At 37.9% G+C, this 23,938-nt stretch overlaps 1 protein-coding gene across 1 annotated transcript in view; it reads left to right on the forward strand.

The window, feature by feature from the left end:
- The first annotated feature begins 341 nt into the window (after positions 1-341).
- The window catches only part of cyp46a1.2 (cytochrome P450 family 46 subfamily A member 1, gene 2), a 28,628-nt gene continuing 5,031 nt past the window's right edge, over positions 342-23,938 (forward strand). Inside the window, exons 1-12 of the mRNA NM_001079082.1 lie at positions 342-618; positions 4,114-4,191; positions 6,046-6,127; positions 8,323-8,393; positions 9,494-9,580; positions 10,370-10,508; positions 12,503-12,613; positions 15,044-15,200; positions 16,697-16,759; positions 17,901-17,973; positions 19,882-19,966; positions 21,269-21,379. Coding sequence (NP_001072550.1) covers positions 482-618; positions 4,114-4,191; positions 6,046-6,127; positions 8,323-8,393; positions 9,494-9,580; positions 10,370-10,508; positions 12,503-12,613; positions 15,044-15,200; positions 16,697-16,759; positions 17,901-17,973; positions 19,882-19,966; positions 21,269-21,379 — 1,194 coding nt within the window. The 5' untranslated portion in view covers positions 342-481. The remainder of the gene's footprint in view (positions 619-4,113; positions 4,192-6,045; positions 6,128-8,322; positions 8,394-9,493; positions 9,581-10,369; positions 10,509-12,502; positions 12,614-15,043; positions 15,201-16,696; positions 16,760-17,900; positions 17,974-19,881; positions 19,967-21,268; positions 21,380-23,938) is intronic.

Here is a 23,938-nt window from a genome sequence, read left to right on the forward strand (position 1 = left end):
TAAATAAATGAGTCACCCCGTCTTAACTTAAGCCTGTTTGGAAAAACAGTAAAATGCAACCTTTGGCGCAGGAACAAATCATATTTACACACATAACAGGGCACACTGTTAAGGGAGCACCTATTCCTGGTTGGGCCCTGCAAAACTTCCCTTGCCGCCTAGTGTATATTCTGAGAGTCAAGGCAAGTGTTAATAAGTGATACGTAGTGCAGAGGGTTGGGACTAACTGATTATACAACAGCATGGAATTTGATCCAGCAAGGCATTATGCTGTTCTGATAACATAATGCTAAATGCCTGCCTCGCTCACCCATCTATTGTGCAATAGGTGTTAAGAATATATGTTTCCCTACCATAAAAAGCAATTGTGTGTTTGAGAAAAAGACCAGCCCATTTGCCTGCCGTCCTTATCCTGGAGTAGAGTGTGCCTTTCCAGAGCTCACAGTGTTTGAAATCAGACTGAAAATTAGACACAGTGATCATGGGGCTGTGGGCAATCCTCGGCTGGGCAGCCCTCCTGCTGCTGGCACTGATACTGATCTGCTTTCTCCTGTACTGTGGATACATCCACTATATTCATATGAAGTATGACCACATCCCAGGGCCGCCCAGAGACAGGTGAGTTTCAGTTGGTAGGAGTCATATAATTTTCTGGAATAAAAGAAAAAAGCAAAAGGGCTGCTGTTAATACTCCTTGGGGCTAATTTAACACAGAGGTGCTAAATTGCATATGTGCAGTTCCAATTGGCAATTAAGCAAATATTTGTGTTCATTTCCTAACTTATATACTACACTAATTGCTGATGAATTGCTAATGCTAACTGTCCTGCAATCAAGCAATTATATTTACATATTAGGGCGAATCTCCTCGTGAGATTTTGTAGGATGGTATCAGATCAACAGAATGCATCCATTGAATGTAGTTGTACTGGTTAAAATATAATGTTATTATCAAAAACATATAGTTTTTGTGTAATCCATGGGAGGGTTGTGGGAATTAAAGAGTTAACTATATTCGGGCAGCTGAGGTAAATTATCCCCCCCCCTTTCTGATTGGCTGTTTCTGGTGGTGTGTTTTTAGGTCATAGGGTTAGATTTTCATAGGGCGCATTGCATTGGTGGTTCAGGGTCACATGATGGCATATTGGGGGCTATATAAGGGCTGTGCGGCACGGTCTTACCTTCATTCATCGTGAGCTGGCTTGGAGGCTGCATCGACTGCGGGATGACGTCCAGATCCCACCCACCCACCCGAAAGAATATAAAAAAAAAAAAAAAAAAAAAAAATTGTATATTGTCGCAGCTGGAGGGAGTTGTATGTTTAAAGTTGTTTTTTGAATGAAGATACATCCCGGCTGGTAAGGTAAGGCGGGGCAAGTATTCTTCTCTTTTAAATAATTAGGCGGCCTAGGATAAGTTTTCTCCCTGGGCTGGCTAGGAAGTTAAAACAACATTTGTCTTTTGATTAAAGTCACGTGGTTTTTGTTAATGATAAAATCTAATAAACAGCTGCGGCCATTTTATCCACCAAAATAACGTTTGCTTGTTTTTATTTGTTTAAATTAGTCATATAAGAGTGTACCGCATACCTTTCCCATGGAACTGATACAAAAATCTGATGTGTAAACTTCATGAAAGGATTGCCATCTAAAACAATATGCCGGAACAAAACATTCCATCCAACTTTGGGCCAGATTCAATTCTGTGAGAAAAAGTTATTCCATGGTTTACATGTCAAACTGATTAACGAGATTCAATTCGATGAGAAAAAACTTTTCTCCAAATTCAGTTCCAGTTTTTTTCCTATAGACTTCAATAACATTTTTACATAACTTTGAGATAAGTTTTTCTGAATTAATTGCATCTTAAATTGAATCTTGTCCATCAGTTTCAAATCTCATCCATCAGTTTTTCTCACTCAATTGAATCTGTGATCCAACTTACATTACAGGTGTGGAGATCAGATTTTGTAGGATGCTACAACTTGTGATGTTGTATGCTGTTGCACAGTGTTGTATGCTCTTGGATGACAAGATCAGATAAAATCTGACCCACCAAATATTATGATCCTGCTTATAATATAGTTTAGGATGCCCTTATAAAAAAGACCAGTTATTTTACATCAGTATATATGTGAAGATTAATATAACACAGCACTATAATAATAAAATAGTCCAGCAGCACCAGCTAACCGTGGATCTACTCCTCCACTTAAACTTAGTACAAATCCTTCAAAGGTGTGCTTATAGAAAAAATCAGTCCTCGTTCCAGGGCACTCTGCAAGTAAAATATAGAGAGATTTTACATGCAGAGTGCCCTGGAACGAGGATTGATTTTTTTCCATAAGCACACCTTGAAGGATTTGTATTTTACCTCACTGTATGCTCTGTAAGGAGTGGAGGATCTGAACAGGAACGTATGGAAACACAAAAGAAGACATGTAGTGAGGTGCAAAAGAGTAAGGAGATTTAAAGGCAATGAAAAGCAGTTTATAAGTTATTCTTTGCTTTATGAGAAATCATGATAAGGATTTCAGTAGTAAAGGGCTCTGTATACTCTTGGATTAGAGAGGAGAGATGAGTAGCAAGTGAAGTCTAGGCGAGATAAGAGGAAGAAATGTAGGTGCATAGATGAGACTCAGCTGTTGTTATGGCACATCAATGCTTTTAAATAGCCCAAGCATGTGGAACCAAAGTGTCCAAAAATATCAATATTTTATTCTGTGAGAATTACTTGCATGTCCTTGTGCATGCAATAGTTGTGGAATGCTTTCTGGATGTGGATGAACTATCATCTTAAAAGTCAATAGAGATTGCACTTTGTCACTGCATACTTGGGCTACCTAAAACACAGTATTCAGCAAGGTATTCAAAGCACCCAGAGCAGTTTTTTTAGGCTGAAAATGTTAATCCGGGCATTTTGGGCATTTTCAGTTCAAGTAAAAGGGAAGTAAAAGGGTAATTTTGAGAAATGTTAAACCAGCTGCAAAGTTATTCATGTGTTCCTAAGAGTCATGAAAAACAGGGAGCATTATTTCCCATGGGAAATCACCTCTCCCATGGATGATAAAGTGCTCATATGCATTTACATATGATGATCACTTTACCTGTGGCAATCCTATGCAAACGCATTAAAGGAACAGTAACACTAAAAAATAAAAATGTTTTAAAATAATTAAAATATAATGTACCGTTGCCCTGCACTGGTAAAAGTTGCGTGTTTGCTTCAGAAAGACTACTGTAGTTAATAGAAATAGCTGCTGTGAGGCCATGGGGGCAGCCATTTAAATTGAAAAAAGGAGAAAAGGCACAGGTTACATAAGAAGATACCAGATAAACTGTGTAGAATACAATGGGAATCTGCTACTTATCTGTTATCTGCTTAGTAACCTGTGCCTTTTCTCCTTTTTTCAATTTAAATGGCTTCCCCCATGGCTACACAGCAGGGTATTTATATAAATTGCAGTAGTGTTTAGGAAGAAAACACACAACTTTTACCAGTGCAGAGCAATAGTATATAATATATTATTTTTATACACTTTCATTTTTTGGTGTTACTGTTCCTTTAAGTTGCCTTTCTCCTGTATTTGGCACTTCCTTGTGGTATTCAAGCAATATATTATGGCAGTGATCCCCAACCAGTGGCTCTGGGGCAACATGTTGCTCCCCAACCCTTGGATGTTGCTCTCAGTGCCCCCAAACCAGGGAGTTATTTTTGAATTCCTGACTTGGGGGCAAGTTTTGGTTGAATAAAAACAAGATTTCCTACCAAATAAAGCCCCTGTAAGCTGATAGTGTGCATAGAGGCTGCTTAATAGCCAATCTTAGCCCTTATTTGGCTCCTCCATTAACTTTTATGGTGCTTGTGTTGCTCTCCAAGTCTTTTTATATTTGACTGTGGCTCATGAGTAAGAAAGGTTGGGCATCCCTGTATTATGGTAATCCTCCACAAGAAACCACATAAAGAAAGGTCCACGTGTAAGAGCCCTAACAGAACTAGGCCAATCACACACTACCATGCAAAACTGAAAAAGATATGAGTGTTGTTATTAAAATAAAGCAAAACAATCATTCATAAAAATAACTATTATTCATGTTTATTTGTATCAAATAGTTTTATCTTTGGACACTCAACTGCATTGTTGAAGCTGGTAAACGAAAACCTGTTGATGTATGATTATTTTCTGGACTGGTGAGTAATAGTAGATCATGTTGTAGCTGTCAATCTAGAGCTGCTGACTAGTAGGCCACAGTAGTTTTTCCCTTTCTCTTGTAGGTATGTTTAAACAGTGGCAACCTCCTGCAAAATAAAAAAGGCTTGCTCTTTTTGTACCCCATCAATAGCATCAGTGCTATTGAGCACAAGATATTTTGATCTTATTCTGTTTGACATGACTTTCAGGACTTTCAGTGAAAGTATCAGGTTGTATAATTGATGGCCTAAGCCAATTTCTAAAGCTTGGCTGATGGAAGAATTTTAGTCTAACTCCACTAGTATCATTCTTGTATATATTATGCATATGAATTTATTGTAAAGACTTGTATTTCTTAAGATACAAAACAGTGAAAGAGATCACACTAAAATAAATATAAGACCTGACCCTTAGATGTCATGACATCAACTCTTCTATTTATGGTATTGCTAAATTAAGTGGTTATCTCTCATTCCTAAATGAATGGTTAACCATTCAGTTCCTTCAAATACAAGTGCCACTGGTATACACACTGATATTTTACATGTTAACTCGAGGAAAAACAAGATCCTTGACCTTTTGAGATTCAAGTATTGATGTGTAACACAGAGGAAATGGTATAGAGGATGAATCAGTATGCCACACACTGGTATGTGTACTTTGTAACCATCTGCTACTGGAACTAGTGCCACTGGATTATGTTAGTTTTCTAGTCATATATATGTATTTTTTCATTTTATGACTAATGGCTTACAGATAAGATACAAACATCCTGAATATATGTAAGTAGCAATCACGGCACACAGTAAATAGTTAACCCAGTGCTATGATTAATATATTTGTCTTGTGAAATTTTGAACCTGTGATCATTAAACATACAGGTATTGGATCCCTTATCTGAAAACCCAATATCCAGAAAGCTCCTAATTACGGAAAGGCCATCTCCCATAGACTCCATTTTAATCAAATTATTCAGATTTTTAAAATTGATTTCCTTTTTCTCTGTAAAAATAAAATAGTGCTTTGTATTTGATCCCAACTAAGATATAATTAATCCTTACTGAATGCAAAATAATCCTATTGGGTTTAATTAATGTTTTATTGATTCTTTAGTAGACTTAAGGTATGAAGATCCAAATTACAGAAAGACTCCTTATCCGGAATACCCTTGGTCCCGAGCATTCTGGATAATGGGTCCTATACCTGTACTAGCAAAAACAATTTTAGAAACAGTATTTAGATAAATTCTTTTAGCATGAATTTTCCTTGGTGAAATCGTCATCTTCATTGGTCAAATTATTATTAGCATTATTTTCTGGTAGTCAATATAAACTTCATTGCAGGAAGGATACATTATATTTAAAACCATCTCCTATGCCACAGCTGCCACTCTGTATCAGCTCCTACAAATATATTCACCATCAGTATCTTAGTTCATGTATGTAGTTATTTCTTGTATTGTATTGTATTGTACTTAATAGGTGCCTAACATACATTGAGATACAAGCGGTGCCTGTGGCAAAAGAAGAAACTATTAATTATCTTCATTGCAGGAAGGATACATTATATTTTAAACCATCTCCTATGCCATAGCATGATTTCCAGACAGGCATGCAATTTTTTGACTTTCCACACCTGTTTCCTGTCATACACCAAACACACATGTTTAGTAAATGGCATAAAGAAGGAAAAGATGGCAAAGATGCCCTCCCTTTGTTAGTTAAACCATCAGTATCTTAGTTCATGTATGTAGTTATTTCTTTTATTGTATTTAATAGGTGCCTAACATACACTGAGATATAAGTGGCGCCTGTGGCAAAAGGAAGAAACAACTAATTATCTTATATTTCTAGGGTACACAAGTATGGTCCAGTAATGCGTATTAATGGATTACATAAAGTAGCAGTTCTTGTTGCTAGCCCTGAAGGAATAAAGGTATGAACACACACAGCATGTGTTTCACTACATGATGCAGTGGATAATCTATGGGTAATCATAATTACACTGATGCACAATTCCTCCCAACTGCCCCAAGGTATCCTCAAATGTTAGAATGCTTTGGAGCTAATCTTTAGTAAATGTGCCTTGCCCATCACAAAATGTACACAGTGTTACCCTTTGAGCTGAGCATTTGTTTTTGCACTACAACTTATGACACCAGTACACACAACATATTTTAGGTTGCAAAGGAAATTTTGTGCATAAACACACAAGTCAGTGCTTGTCCTGCCCCACTTACCCACAAATCTGTACACATGGGTTGCACATTTGACACTTTTTATGCACATCGGCTGTGAGAATACATCGGTGGCATGAGGAAGAAAGGCAAAGATTATCAAGTTCTTTCCCTCACTTTGCACTCACTTTTGAACTCTGCAACCATTACTCTTTCTCCTCCTACTTACTAACGGGCTATCATTATCTTGACCAGTCTCCTTAGGGGCCATGCATATATTCCCAGCACAGACCCAGATTTTCTATTAATATGGGCACGTCCTTATATCAATTATCATTTGATTTTTTTCTTACTTTGCAGGCTTATCAAATATGTGTCTTACTCTTTCTAGCTAATTCCACACTGTGCTGCTGATTTTTTAACGTTTGTAGTCAGGAAATGAGTAAAATAAGATAAGTAAAAAGGCACTGTGTGCACACTGTGTGGTGCATTGTTAATTAGCTCTATGGTTTTAATGTATTTGACCTTAGTTACTAAATGCAAAAAAGAGCTAAGCATGAGAAAGAAAAACAGAATATGCCACACACCACCCCCCAAAAACCAATATTTTAACCCATAATTCTAGTATTCTATTTTTTGCCATAATGTGAATGCCATGCTATAGTACAGGTGCAAAATTTGTTGATGTCATGCAAGTTGCATCCACATGATAATATTATAGGCAGAGCAAAGGATTTACTTACTCTCCCTCCTTTGTAATTTGTTGTACTTCCGCAAGTGCAGTTGGGATCCCCACACTTTCCCTGCAGTCAGTTGCGTGCAGCACCACTTTCATTAAAGTTTTCCCCTTTGCTCAAATGAGCATTTTCGCATCTAGCACTGTGTGCATTAATAGTAAGTGATTTGTTGTTGAATTTTACATTTTTTAATAAGATTTCATGCCTAAAATAAGGTGTAAATGAGAAAACCCACAAAGAGCATTCAGCATCTTAAAATACCAGCATTCCAGAGTTCTTCAGATTTTTTTGGTTCTGATCCCAGTTCTAAATTACATTGTGGGTCTCAATTACTATTGCAAAAGAGACACAATAGGGTTGACTTACAATGCTGCATACAGTGTGCATAATACAGCATTTTTCTGAATTCTCCTCCACTGTTTGTGGTATAGTGAAAATAGGAGCAAAACCTTGTGGACCGGTGGCGTAACAACTCTGTGCCGGGCCACCCCTGCAAAAAAATCTTCAAAGGGGCCTGATGTGCCTCTCACCCCTGCCCACTTGCGTATAAATCCCTGCTTCCCCCATTCTCCTACATGTAAAATGGAGAAAGCAGGCCCCATGGTCCGGGCCCCTCTGTCCCCTGGTCTGCTTTCTCTATTGTTACACCACTGTTGCGGACTGCGTTTGAATCTAGGGCAGCCTAGTTAGGCTGTGCTAGATTCAAAAACAGTGGGTGGGGAGAAGCACATAGGTGTAATTCTCACCTGCTCACTACCCATCCCTACCTTGCATCCTTATTCTGAGAGCAAAATGTAGGAGTGGCAGGACGCAAAGGCCACATCGGGCCCTGTCCTTACTGCCTTCTGTAAGGTAAGTGGTAATGACAGGGCAAGCTGTGTGCACAGAGTGGAACATGCAAGGGGGGGCAAGTGCGCTCTTAAGCCCCTTAGTGTTCTTGCCCCTCAGGATCATAAATGACCCCTTTTTTCCCTTTTCCTCCCATAATGCAGTGTTATTATATTCTGAATTCCGGTTTATTTGCAAACCAGTAAAATTTTTTGCTATTCAACAATGCAGACAGAAATCTAGGACACACAAGGCAATCTAAAATCGTGTACATGCACAAACTTGAATGTATTTTTGTGACCAAATGGTTCCACCAACAAGACTTAACAGGCCTGGTAACTTACTGTTAGTTGTATTATTGCTTCTTTTCAATGTATTTGTCTTTTTAGGAATTTCTGATGTCACCCAAATATTTAAAGGATGAATTCTACGATTTTTTTGGCAGTCTTTTTGGTGAAAGGTAACCCACTGCAAGTAACATCCCCATTTACACTACCCAATGAAAAATGAGAGAATAAATAGAATTACTTCATTACAACATGATTACATTTTCTAATTGAAAAAAGAACTACCATTTATTACATGTACTGTACAAATTCCAATTTCCAGTTGCCCTTGTCTGATTGGTTGCTATGACTTACGGAAGAGGGTAAATGTTATACATAATGTAAATACTATACTTCCCTTTCTTTGCTCACAAAACAAACATTACATCCTCTGGCTCTTCAGATAATCTAGCCACCATTTACCTAACCCATCAGTAAATGTTTTTTTGTAATTAAGAAATATGGCTCCAACAACAAAAGATATTTAAAACCACAGTGTGAATTTATTCATTACAGCTCAAAGTTGCTGGTTCTTAGCAGATCTAGGAAGATGATATTGTCATTAAATAAAAGAAAGGCATTCATTTATCTAAAAAAGAAAACATACACACAAAGTATATAATATAGTTACATAAATTTATTAATACCACAAAATCACATAAACCACACCATCACTATCACATAAACCACACCACTGTTGTAAAACATAGCAACATATGTAGAAAATGCTGAAAGCCATCCAATGTGAAAGCTTTGTTGGATGATGTACGTTGAGGTGTAATCTCCAGTCCATTTGACCTAGCAGAGATTCTACCGCATAAGAGGTATAAAATGTTGTAAATCTTCTTTGTTCATTGTGTCATAGACTACAGGGTACACTTCCTGTGAGCAGCCTAATCAGATGATAGTCAAAGATATATTAAAATGTTGGATAAGAAATCTGTGGCTTAGATCTGGCCAATGTCCAGAGTTCATTGCCTTGCTGCCCCCAATCAACAACAGTTCCTAACCCTATCTCCTTTATCCATAAAGAAATCTTGACCCCTATAAATGCAGTTATGTGTTGCCCCCCTGGGGTCCTTGAATCCTGTGCCAGTTGTGACCTGTACCCCATTTTATGCAACTGTAAGCAAATGAAACACCTAAAAACCCACACAACACCTAAAAACAAAGAATATACACTATGAATATACCTATGCTATAACAAATTATTAATTTCTGCTGCTTGCTCCAGGCTCATGGGGAAGGGTTTACTAACTGACCGAGATTATGACCACTGGCACAAACAAAGAAGAATAATGGACCCTGCTTTTAGTAGGACGTAAGTGCATTTTTTCAAATATTATTTATATATATATTAAAGCAGAAAATATTGGTTCACAATTTTGTCTAGAGACCACCATAAAAATGTAGCAGAAAGAAACACCAGAAAATGTATAGAGAGGTTCCTTGTCACTTTTATAGTTTGCAGTCTGCTAGTAAATCCCACACCCATTTGGTGTTGGTTTTATTTTAAAATGCAATACTTTACATTATTATTAACAAGGTTTAAAAAATAAAACATCTATGTATACGCTATAAAACAGCACTTTCAAAGCCACTCAGATGTACAACCTAAGTTTAAAATCAGGGTTGCCAGCTTTGTTGCAGAGAAAATCTGGGCAGGGGCATAGCAGATTTTGTCAGGGGCAGGGTGGGTGACATCAGGGGATGGCGTGATGATGTTTACCTGGTGGGCTTGTGCTGTCATGGGGCAGGGTTAAGAGGCAGCAGTCAGAAAACAGAGTCCTCTCCAGATTTCTGACTTGGAACTCTGAACAGACACTTTGAACTGGGCAGTCCATGCAAAAAACAGGTTCAAACTCAGACAGGTGTGCATGACCATGAAAGGTAAAAACTTAATGGAAGTCACTGATTGGTTACTGATTCCTGACAGCTTAGAGAGCTGTAAAGGAGGAAGTATTGTTCTGACTATATATTATTATTATTATGTTAGACATCTGCCAACTCCAGACAGTTACTTTTAGAGGAGTCACTACAAAACTATCACGCATTGTTAGGATGAGTATTGCTAAATAAAAATCAGATTATCTTCCCATTTCACACACAGCTACCTGATGGGCTTAATGGGACCCTTTAATGAAAAAGCTGAGGAACTGATGGAGAAACTATCTGAAAATTCAGATAGAAAATGTGAAGTGAATATGCATGACATGTTCAGCAAAGTGACACTGGATGTAATCGGCAAGGTAATACTGATTAATAAATACTCTTCAGAGTCTTATGTTAGATCCAAAACCTCCATATCATTAGCATCTAAAATCTTGACAAAACTAATCTAGAGTACTCAGGGCTGCCATCCGCAACTTTGGGGCCCGTACTAGTTATTTCTCTGCTGCCCCCAATAAACACAAACGCATAGTATACCAACATGATGAGGCTACTCCCCTTGTATGTGTTACACAAACAATAAACTAGTAGTTAGGTAGATTTTGCCAGGACAGAAGGTTGAAATGTATTGATGTGTGGGGTTGTTCCTAACCACAATTACAATGATACAGACTCACAAATCATTTTACTGAAAAACAGGGGTGTAACTATAGAGAAAACTACAGCTTTGTGTAAGTGATAGCTCATATCATTTAGTAAACAGATCACAATATAAACAGTTAACGTTACTCCACAATAAGTAGCTTGTATAAACAGTTCCATTAATTTGCTAATAAATCAGTCAGTTCATTGATGGTCAAAGGAATTTGCCCTAATTTTAAACCCTATACACCTACTTGCCCCTGTCACAATGCATTGTCATTGCTTGTTATGTAAGATAGGTAAGTTTCTAGGTAAGTCACTGACAAAAGAGGTTACAGAAATTGTGTAAGTAAGTTATTCACTGTATATAGCTTTGCAGTATGTGGGCAGGTCAGCTTTGGATCAGAATATGCCCAGGCCATGCATAACAGAGCCCCCTCTCCCCTCCAATTAGGGCCCTGATAGTACTATGCAAAACATTTTGGGGAAAGAGGCAATTCTGCCTACAAGCAGCACCAAACAAGTAGCATGTATTACAAGTCATAAACGGAAATAAATGTCATAAAAAGAATACAAAATCATATTTAACAATGTAACATTCTTGTGCGTAGTGCTCTTACAAGATTTGATTAAAGTTCAAAAATAATGACTTTTTTAGTAAGACGAGATGCAAACTATAAAATGTACAATTTTATTACCAATTAAAGGAGTTAGTTGTCAAACTGAAAAACATAAAAATAAAATATTAACATTCAGATATATCTACACTACACATTTGAGTGTGAAAATAAACAATGCCACAAGCTGTTTTACTGGTATATCTCCTGTCATGCTGCATTTATATGCTTGAAACAAGTCAAAATCAAAATGGTAGATTGATTAGTCAAATTCAACACAAAAACAGACAAAAACTGGCTCAGAAGTAAAGTAGAGGGTAATGTAAGTTTCACTGCAGGTGGATCAGAGAGGTAAGTGCCAAGGGTTATTATCTCCTGATTAACAATGGGGGATTGCAACAGATTTTCCTTTTAAAGCTGGCCACACACCATCAGTCGCACGCAAGATCATTCCAACCCTCCACTGACGTTTAGAGCTGAATCGTCAGATATGGAGGTAGAAACAATAGGATTTATACCTCCTTCTGCCGATTCAGCCCTGAACATAGATTTTGCTCGGGTGCCATTGAAATCTTTTAACCCGCCCGATCGGCAAGTCGACCGATATCTGCAGCCTTCTGCGATATCGGTCGCCTCGCTGAGTTGCCATACACGCACCAAATATCGTACGAAACAAGGTTTCGTACGATATTATCGGTGCGTGTATGGCCAGCTTAAGGCCTTGTGAGGTAAGACATTATTGTCAGAGATAGATAGTGGTTATGTAATAAAGATAACTTGTGCAACAAATAGTAAAGCAGTTGATACAGAACAGTCTGGGGGTACATTATCCGAAGGTTAAGTACAAATTTGTCACAAAAATTTTTACAAGATACTCCAAAGCCTCCCATTATTGTATATTTGGCTACAACAACATTGATAAGTATGCCCTTTAGGGTTACTGTTTGTATACTGCATGTATGTATGTTTGAATAAACTGATCTGGCATTGTATATGGCATCAGTATATTAACATAGGATATTATATAAAACAACGTAAAATGTTTAAATAGTTTGTGATACACATATGTGTAATTCCGGTTTCATAATTGACAGGTTGGTTTTGGAATGGAACTAAATTCCTTGAATGATGATCAGACCCCCTTTCCACGAGCAATCTCGCTGGTTATGAAAGGATCCGTAGAAATTAGAAATCCTATGATAAAGGTTTGTTTTATATTACAAAAGTGAAACAAAAGTAGTTACTATAATTAAATCTGCTTTTTCAAACTCTCTGGAATAAAAAAGTCAGTAATTCTAGTGTTAAATTAAATCCATTACCATATCCTTTTGCTGGGCATGTGAGCACCTAAACAGGGACTCCCAAGGAGATTCTAAAATAGTACCATTTTACATATGGGACATATTATAATATATTATAACATTTATGGAGACTAATAAAGCATTACTCTGTGACCCTCGGGCAACAGAATAGCATGCATCAATTATAAGTCATAACAGGGAAGGAATTTTTCTTGGGCGATTAAAGATACTGTAATCAGAGGGAAAAACATAAGTATATTTTTACACCTGTGCAGTACAGGTATGGGACCCATTATCCAGAATGCTCAGGACCTGGGGTTTTCCAGATAAGGGGTCCTTTAGAAATTCAGATCTCCTACCTTAAGTCTACTAAGAAAATTATTTAAACAGTAATTAAACCCAATAGGATATACAGTGGCTTGCAAAAGTATTCGGCCCCCTTGAACTTTTCCACATTTTGTCACATTACAGCCACAAACATGAATCAATTTTATTGGAATTCCACGTGAAAGACCAATACAAAGTGGTGTACACGTGAGAAGTGGAACGAAAATCATACATGATTCCAAACATTTTTTACAAATAAATAACTGCAAAGTGGGGTGTGCGTAATTATTCAGCCCCCTGAGTCAATACTTTGTAGAACCACCTTTTGCTGCAATTACAGCTGCCAGTCTTTTAGGGTATGTCTCTACCAGCTTTGCACATCTACAGACTGAAATCCTTGCCCATTCTTCTTTGCAAAACAGCTCCAGCTCAGTCAGATTAGATGGACAGCGTTTGTGAACAGCAGTTTTCAGATCTTGCCACAGATTCTCCATTGGATTTAGATCTGGACGTTGACTGGGCCATTATAACACATGGATATGTTTTGTTTTAAACCATTCCATTGTTGCCCTGGCTTTATGTTTAGGGTTGTTGTCCTGCTGGAAGGTGAACCTCCGCCCCAGTCTCAAGTCTTTTGCAGACTCCAAGAGGTTTTCTTCCAAGATTGCCCTATATTTGGCTCCATCCATCTTCCCATCAACTCTGACCAGCTTCCCTGTCCCTGCTGAAGAGAAGCCCCCCCAGAGCATGATGCTGCCACCACCATATTTGACAGTGGGGATGGTGTGTTCAGAGTGATGTGCAGTGTTAGTTTTCCGCCACACATAGCGTTTTGCATTTTGGCCAAAAAGTTTCATTTTGGTCTCATCTGACCAGAGCACCTTCTTCCACATGTTTGCTGTGTCCCCAACATGGCTTGTGGCAAACTGCAAATGGGTTTTCTGTTAACAATGGCTTTCTTCTTGCCACTCTTCCATAAAGGCCAACTTTGTGCAGTGCACGACTAATAGTTGTCCTATGGACAGATTCCCCCACCTGAGCTGTAGATCTCTGCAGCTCGTTCAGAGTCACCATTGGCCTCTTGGCTGCATTTCTGATGAGCGCTCTCCTTGTTCGGCCTGTGAGTTTAGGTGGACAGCCTTGTCTTGGTAGGTTTACAGTTGTGCCATACTCCTTCCATTTCTGAATGATCGCTTGAACAGTGCTCCGTGGGATGTTCAAGGCTTTGGAAATCTTTTTTGTAGCCTAAGCCTGCTTTAAATTTCTCAATTACTTTATCCCTGACCTGTCTGGTGTGTTCTTTGGACTTCATGGTGTTGTTGCTCCCAATATTCTCTTAGACAACCTCTGAGGCCGTCACAGAGAAGCTGTATTTGTACTGACATTAGATTACACACAGGTGCACTCTATTTAGTCATTAGCACTCATCAGGCAATGTCTATGGGCAACTGACTGCACTCAGACCAAAGGGGGCTGAATAATTACGCACACCCCACTTTGCAGTTATTTATTTGTAAAAAATGTTTGGAATCATGTATGATTTTCGTTCCACTTCTCACGTGTACACCTATTGGTCTTTCACGTGGAATTCCAATAAAATTGATTCAAGTTTGTGGCTGTAATGTGACAAAATGTGGAAAAGTTCAAGGGGGCCGAATACTTTTGCAAGCCACTGTATATTAGTTGGGATAAAGTACAAGGTACTGTTTTATTTTTACAAAGAAAAAGGAAATCATTTGTAAAAATGTAAATTATTTGATTAAAATTGAATCTATGGGAGATGGCCTTTTTGTAATTCCGAACTTTCTGGACAATGGTTTTCTGGATAAGGGGTCTGATACCTGTATAATATAAATATAGGTGTTATGTTTAAAATATTGCATTAACCTGTTATTGTGACAAGATCGATGTGCAGTGCAATTTTTACTTAGAAGTCACAATTTTTTTATTTTATGCCATCAATTTTGCCATTTTTGTAAATTGTTAATCTTCTCCTCTTGTTCACAGTATTCTCTGGCAAAGAGAGGGCTCATCAGGAAAGTGCAGGAGAGCATCAGGCTACTTCGCCAGACAGGGAAGGAATGCATTGAAAGGAGACAGAAGCAGATACAGGATGGAGAGGAAATTCCGGTGGATATACTGACACAGATACTTAGGGGGACAGGTACGATTTATACAAAATACCTGTAGTGTTAAATTGACTAATAGTGTTTACGGTGGGGATATATCCAGATGCCATTTGGGTGGGGGAGGCATGCCCAACTGATATACATTGTAGGCAAATGTATGCTTTACGTGTCCTGTAATGCCAATTGTCAAAGAATGTGCATACAACTTGTACATCAGGGATCCCCCAAACTTTTTTACTCGTGGGCCACTATAAAATGTAAAAAGAGTTGGGGAGCAACATACAGGTAAGCATGAAAAACTATTCAAATAATGGGGGTGCTAAAAAAGGGCTGTGATTGGCTATTTGGTAGCTCCTATGTGGACTAGCAGCTTACAAGAGGCTCTCTTTGGCAGTCTATCTGCTTTTTATGCAACCAATCTTACCTCCAAGCCAGAAATTCAAAAATAAGCACTTCTTCGAGGCCACTGGGAGCAACATGCAAGGGGTTGGTGAGCAACATGTTACTTACAAGCCACTGGTTGGGGATCACCAAGGGGCTGATTTACTAATCCACGAATCCGAATCCTGAATGGGAAAAAATTGAATTGGAAACGAACATTTTGCGACTTTTTTGTATTTTTTGCGACTATTTCGTAGCCATTACGACTTGCGCGAATTGTCGCGACTTTTTCGTAGCCGTTATGACTTGTGCGAATTGTCGCAACTTTTTCGTATTGAGCGCTCGTAAAAAGACTTGATTTTTTTTCCGCATGATTTTGGAAGCCTCTCATAGGACTCAATGGCACTCTGCAGCTCCAACCTGGCCCAAGGAAAGTCACGATACTGAAGCTTGAATGAATCCGAAACTTTCGTACTCAGCGCGACAGTATGATTTTTTCACGGTGGCGACGAAAAAGTCGCGACAATTCGCGCAAGTCGTAACGGCTACGAAAAAGTCGCAACAGCGACAAAATACCGACAAAATACTGATCATTACGAAAAATACGCATTCGGGGCGCTTTCGATCCGTTCGTGGATTAGTAAATCGGCCCCCTAGTGTACATGAACTATGTGTAAAAAGTAAATTAGACTTTATGCCACTCAGGCTTGTGGCACATAAGGCATTTTTACACCTAAAATCACAGGCAAACTCTGCTCAGAATTGCCAAAGTGAGCTTAACAAGCTTGACCATTTGTAATTCTGAACATTTTGAATGCTGCTGTTTTCTACCTGAAACCAGTAGAGGTCTAATCACACTGTGTCCGGTAGGCTTTATATTACTACAGAATTATCCATTGTTTTTAAAAAAAAGTGCTGGATGCCTTTTTAATAGATATTTTCCTGTTTATTGGAAATTGTTGACCACAGGTGGAATTGTGTGTTTAACATGCTCAGTTTTTTAGCTGTTCATAATCTATGAACATTTTGATAAATAAATTAAATTAAATGTTTATTTCTAAAACAGATTTTGTTTGTAGAATAGTAATTTTGGGTATTAGGCAAAACTCTATAATAAATTTGGATCACTATTCCTTTTGTGTCTCCGCAGCTTTGGAAAAAGATTGTGACCCAGAGACTTTATTGGACAACTTTGTAACTTTCTTCATAGCTGGTTTGTAAATGTATTTTTGAACAATGAGAACGTAAGACTGTGTTCAGTACATGCAATCATAGCATAAGACAGCAACCAAAATAGAACAAAAAGGAAACATATTTGGACCCTCATGTTATTATGCTGCCATTTAATACCTGCTGACCCAATGCAACAAATCAACAACACGGAATTGAGTTGACCACACATGGTGAAATTTCATGTGATTTCTTTCAGACCATTATTGCATAATTTGGCCCATCATGTCAAAGGCCAGATAACAATAATCTGATTGTACAGTACTGAAAAACTAACTGTGAGTTCATTATTTAGTCTATTAGAAAATGAAAGGTTAAAGTTAAACTACTACACAGCAGCTGCAATAAAGATGCTCAAACACAGGGAGACAATGACTGCTGACATGACCACTCCTGACTAAGTCTGTCTATTGTATGGGCCCAAAACAACCTTCTGACCAATTTGTGATTTTGGCTTTTACAGATACTGAAAAATGAGAAATAAAATGAATGTTTAACAGTTATTCCCAGAACAACTAAATATAGTTTATACAAAGGGATGCCTTAATCATGATACATAAAATACTGTAACAACCATGCCCCTTTGTTATATCACATACAACAACCCACCAAAAATTGCCCAGAGAATCTTTTTTTGGCATTAAAGCTTTGTGTGACTAAATACTATTTAAATAATATTTCAATAATTAAATAACAGACAGCAAAGCCCTGTTATAAACTATTTATTAAGCACTGTTGGTCTAATGCAGACTCATGAGTCTCCCTATAAAATAAGATGGCATAACTAGTGAAGTGCCGTACTTGTCACAGTCTATTATTCTTGAAACAGTGCAGTATTATTTAAAGCGGCATGAGTCGTTTCACCTTTAGATCATAAATACATGGTATGGGCAACCTAGTTGCCAAGTATGCCCCTATAAGATATAACTAACACATGTGAGAAACTAGTGTCACTGAGCAGAGAGAGTGTAGCATTGAGGGGCCACCTACTGTGTTTTGGCTGACATTTGTTCATGATACTATTGGCACAGGGATCCTTACAAGGGATGTTTAAAGACTTAAATCAACATTTAAAGTGTGTGGGAAAAGAGAATTCTTGTAAATATAACCGGTTTATGTTTCAGGGCAAGAAACCACTGCCAACCAGTTATCGTTTGCAGTAATGTCTTTGGGGAGGAATCCAGAAATTCTTAAAAAGTGAGTCATCAGTCCTGATTTGTTAACAAATGCCTCATAGATAAATATATAGTGCAAATTGTCACACCGAGTAATCTAGGAGGCTTTAAACAGCTTCTGTGTCATTACTTGAGAAATGCCATTGCCAAAATCTTGCAGGATCATCACTGTATTCACAGGATAGGTCATGTGTGATAGGGGCCTGCCTGTGGTCCCTTCTTGGTGCAGCTTTCCTCCATAACTCAGGCCCCCTCCATCACTTTGGCTCCAGGCCTAACCCCTGTTACGCCCTACATTTCATACCCCTATCACTGGCTTCCCCCAAAGGGGCCCTCCTGCTGCAACTCCATACTAGTACCACCCCCTTCTCCACTACCCCTTTTCTCTGGGGATGGTGGGTGCTGTTCAAGATAAAAGAATATGCCCCCTTTACTTCCTTCCTCCTTTAACCCCTCCTGTCTCCACCCTTTCTAACAGGCAACCCAACAAAATACGACACCATAATTCCTAACACGCTCTTCTAGTTCCCTCCTTCTTAGCTCTGCCATGGCCATGTTGTCCCCCAGTTCCTGGCTCACTCCCTTTGGGCATTTTTTACTGAAGCAGGAAGTCAAGTATGTATGTTCCAAGGAACAATATTCCTCTGCTTATATCCTTGGAATCCTTGTCATATAATTGTCTTTATCACATTTGCCTACTAATTTCATATTTTCACGGAACTTACACCATTTTTATAGAAAAAAAATGGGGGTTTTACTGTACATAATTTTTTAGTTGACAAGTTTATGCCAGTGGGTTCTGAAACACATGGTAATAAATAACTTTTGCAATAGATGTTTCTGTTTGTCTTTAGATGAACTACACCACAGCTGTGGCCAAACAGTTTGTATTAGTTATTTGGGGGCAGGGGATCATTGTGTCTGCACTATCAGTTTACCTCCCTGTATGCCAACATTTTACTATATTTGCACAAATACAATAAATAGTATTATGAGCTGTGCAAAGGCACAGCACTTGATTGGAGCCAAGTTAGAGAGGGAGCTCGGGTAAGATAATCTGTTTTTGTCCTGTTTGTGTGGGTTATTCTTTGTATAAAGGCTTGCAGAAAATTAAAAAATAATCTATAAAGTAGGGCTCTTGCTTATAAGTCAGGTATTCACTCACAATTCGATAAGCCATTAGACAGCAGAGTCAGTAAAGCTTGAATATTTTTGTGTGTGTACTGAACCATGCCAACAGGAACAAACTTTTTAGTTTTTTTTTCCCTATAGGATAAAATTGTACTACTTCATAACACCTGTGCGGGCAGCCGTTTACTTTAATGGCAACCTTTTGTTACTGTACACACACAATGAAAATTGGCCTGAATATGTCCATTTAAAAGGTCCAAAATTTGCCCAGGTCTTGTAACCTATAGCAACAAATCCTTGACTTCAAACAGCTGACCAGAAAATGCTACATTCTGGTTGGTTGCTAAGGGTTAATAGGCCTCTAGTAAATATTGCACCTTTTTTTACAGTGCTTCCTATAAACCATGTCATGATAAATGAATTCACTTTACAGTCACTGAGGCCATCTTCCATAGGTCATGATAAAATAGCCTTTAAAAGTAAGAGAAGCTGATTTACAAACACATGTGCTATAATACCAACCAATTAATTTCTACTAATTACTACAAGTATACACCAGTTAGAAAATGGAAGCATATCTCTTGTTTCCAATGGTAACTGCACTTGTACAATTTAGAACCTAGAATAGTTTTATAATATATAAATTAGTATTATAATATATTATAAGTCATGTTTATAAATATTACTATATTATGAGTATTATTAGTTTGTGTATTATCACAGATTATTAGATTGTAATATTAATCATATTAGTTGCCTTCAACCTTACACATGCTGTACTTTTTATTCAACTGAGCAGAGCCCAGGCTGAAATAGATGAAGTTATAGGATCAAAAAGAGACATTGAGTATGAAGACCTCGGCAAACTGAGCTATTTGTCCCAGGTACTATAAATCAAACAAGAATAATATATGAATTTTAAATGTACCTGTATAATATATTTATAGACAAGATAATCCAAATTCTATGTACACTTCTGTTGAAAACTGCTTTATTTCATGGCTTATATTAATGTTTTGGTTATTGTTTAAAACAAAAAATTGTTTATCAAGACATATTAGCACATAAATAACATTTCAAATACATTGTCCCTAGGTAATCCACTGAAGCCCATGTTCAAGGAAACACACAAAACAAGCCTCATTAGACCATAAGGGGAAACTACACTATAAAAACAGGCATGTGCAATATAGCACTACAGTACTTATCTTACATTTGGAGATAATTATCTTCAATTCAATTACATGCCTTTCTAGTTGATCGTAGACTTCAAATAAATAGTGCCTGTAGTAGCCAAATGATGCAGCAATTGCTTAACAAGTTAGAACTTTTGAACTATTTTTCAGACATCAATCATCAATCTATCTTTCACTGGTTTTTGGTCCATTTAGCTCCTGCAATTTCAGGTACACACAGTATCAGTAATGGCAGTAGTACCTATGTATTATACCCTTGTAACTATGCAATTCCTGTGTGTTCTCACCATCACTCCATCTTGGCTTTCCAGTCAACTCTAGCTTCATATAGTTAGAATCAGTCTTTCAAAGGTTTATTTTAGTCAAACACTGAGAAAGGTTTCTGTGGGGGACGCTGAACAAAATAAACGTTTGAAAGACTGATTCAACAAATCCTATGAATGCCTGAATGCCATTCTTCTGCATTATGTTGTTTCTCAGCTCAGGCACCCAGGTAAAGGAACTGTTTGTGATGTGCACCTTACAACTCTCTCTCTCTATATATATATACATACATTACTATTACATTTACTGTCATCCTGAGGATTAAGAGCAGTCTTTGTAAATGTATAGTACAGATTACATCAGTGATCCCCAACCAGTGGCTCAGGGGCAACATGTTGCTCCCCAACCCCTTGGATGTTGCTTTCTGTGCCCCCAAACCAGGTAGTTATTTTTGAATTCCTGACTTGGGGGCAAGTTTTGGTTGAATAAAAACAAGATTTCCTACCAAATAAAGCCCTCTCTAAGCTGATAGTGTGCATAGAGGCTGCCTAATAGCCAATCTTAGCCCTTATTTGGCACCTCCATGAACTTTTATGATGCTTGTTTTGCTCCCCAAGTCTTTTAACATTTGACTGTGGCTCACGAGTAAGAAAGGTTGGGGACCCCTGGATTACATCTTAAATGATTTGTATCCTAATTAGCTTAATAATGCAGTGTATTCTCTAGGTCCTGAAGGAGACCTTGCGGTTGTATCCTACAGCTCCGGGAACATCTCGAACTCTGGAGAATGAAATTGTCATAGATGAAGTGAGGATTCCAGGAAATGTAACGCTCATGGTAATGAAATGCGCAAGTACAATATGACATGTATATATCCACATACTTCTAAAATTAATATGAAAAATCCTTCTAAAATGAAAGATTTTTTTAACATTTAAGTTAAAACAGTCAACTTCTGCTAAAGATCTTTCTTGGGTACACCAGCACTTCAATCCATGCTGGCTGGTAATAACTGCTATTTACTAACTAGCACTGTGCAGTAAATACAGACACTTCAGTATTCCCACACAATTTAGATTAGTTTGTATTTCATGCTCTACATTTTAGCCATATTGCCCTAGATTTAAAGGGGAAGTTCACCTTTAAAGTAACATTTAGGGCCCCATTCAGTAAAGTCCATTTTTGTTGTGGTTAAAATCACGATATGGAAAAAATTTGGGAGTTACCACGATAATTTCTATAATGTTCTAAAATGTCACGAAAATTCTTTTATCGGTCGTACCAAAATATCGTAATTGCGTTCCGAAAGTCACAAAATTTTCGGATCCAAACATTCAAAACGGCGCAAGAACCTTTCTGGCTTTGAAACCTTCAATGTAATTTTGGAAGCCTTCCATAGGACTCAATGGCACTCTACAGATCCAACCTGGCCAAAAGATAGTCACAATACCAAAGCTTGAATGAATTCCGAAATCTTCATAGTACAACTTTTTCGTGGAAGTTAATGAAAACCATGAAAAAGTTGTGGAATTTTAACAAAATTATCGTGGACATTACGAAATGTTTCATAAGTTAGTAAAAATACTAATTAAATACTTAATTGTGATTTTGTAAATGGGCCCCTTAGTATGTTATAGAATGACCAGCCACTTATTAATTGTTCTTCATTATTTATTTTTTAAAGTTTTTTTTAACTATTTGCCTTCTTCTTCTGACTATTTCCAACTTTCAAATGGTGGTCAGTCACCCCAGCAGCCAAAAAGGATTGCTCTGCAAGGCTAAAATTTTATTATTGTTATTGCTACTTTTTATTACTTATTTTTCTATTCAGTTCCTCTGCTATTCATATACCAGTCTTTCTTTCAATCCTCTCCCTGGTTGCTGAGGTAATTTGAACTCTCGCAACCAGATAACTGCTGAAGTTCCAAACTGGAAAATTGCTGAACAAAAAGCAAACTAATTAAAAAAACACAAATAATAAAAAATGAAGACCAGTTGTAAATGGTCTTAGAAAATGACTCTCTACATCATACTTAGGCGCACATTTACAAAAGCATGAACGCTCCGAGCGTATTTTCACCGATTTTTTCGGGCGTCCGCACGACTTTTTCGTACGGCGCATGACTTTTTCGTACGCCGCACGACTTTTTCGGACGTTTGCACGAAAAAATCGGAAAGGTTTTACCGCTGTTTACAATTGTTTGGTACGAAAATTTTGTGACTTTCGGATCGCCAATATGATATTATCGTGACTAATACCATTTTTTCGTAAGCATTTTCGTGATATTTGGTGCCAAGAGACTGGCGGATTGCTAATGTGGTGCCGTTATTTAAAAAGGGATCCCGTTCTCAGCCTGAAAACTATAGGCCTGTTAGTCTGACATCAGTAGTAGGAAAACTTTTGGAAGGGGTAATAAGGGATAGTGTACTTGAATACATTGCAGTTCACAATACTATTAGTTTGTGCCAGCATGGTTTTATGCGTAACAGATCTTGCCAGACTAATTTAGTCGCCTTTTATGAGGAGGTGAGCAGGAACCTTGATGCTGGAATGGCAGTTGATGTCATCTACTTGGACTTTGCTAAAGCGTTTGATACAGTACCTCACAGAAGGTTAATGATCAAATTAAGGAATATTGGCCTAGAACATAATATTTGTAATTGGATAGAGAACTGGCTGAAGGATAGAGTACAAAGAGTGGTTGTAAATGGAACATTTTCTAATTGGACCAGTGTGGTTAGTGGAGTACCGCAGGGGTCAGTCCTTGGGCCTTTGCTTTTTAACTTGTTTATTAATGACCTGGAGGTGGGCATAGACAGTACTGTTTCTATTTTTGCTGATGACACTAAATTGTGCAAAACTATAAGTTCCATGCAGGATGCTGCCGCTTTGCCGAGCGATTTGACAAAATTAGATAACTGGGCAGCAAACTGGAAAATGAGGTTCAATGTTGATAAGTGCAAAGTTATGCACTTTGGTAGAAATAATATAAACGCAAACTATCTACTGAATGGGAGTGTGTTGGGGGTTTCCTTAATGGAGAAGGATCTAGGGGGTTTTGTTGATAACAAGTTGTCTAATGCCAGGCAGTGTCATTCTGTGGCTACTAAAGCAAATAAAGTGCTGTCTTGTATAAAAAAGGGCATTGACTCAAGGGATGAGAACATAATTTTGCCCCTTTATAGGTCCCTGGTAAGGCCTCACCTTGAGTATGCAGTGCAGTTTTGGGCTCCAGTCCTTAAGAAGGATATTAATGAGCTGGAGAAAGTGCAGAGACGTGCAACTAAACTGGTTAAGGGGATGGAAGATTTAAACTATGAGGTGAGACTGTCGAGGTTGGGGTTGTTCTCTCTGGAAAAGAGGCGCTTGCGAGGGGACATGATTACTCTGTACAA

Source organism: Xenopus tropicalis, chromosome 8, assembly GCF_000004195.4.
Source record: "Xenopus tropicalis strain Nigerian chromosome 8, UCB_Xtro_10.0, whole genome shotgun sequence".
Taxonomy (NCBI): Eukaryota; Metazoa; Chordata; class Amphibia; order Anura; family Pipidae; genus Xenopus; species Xenopus tropicalis.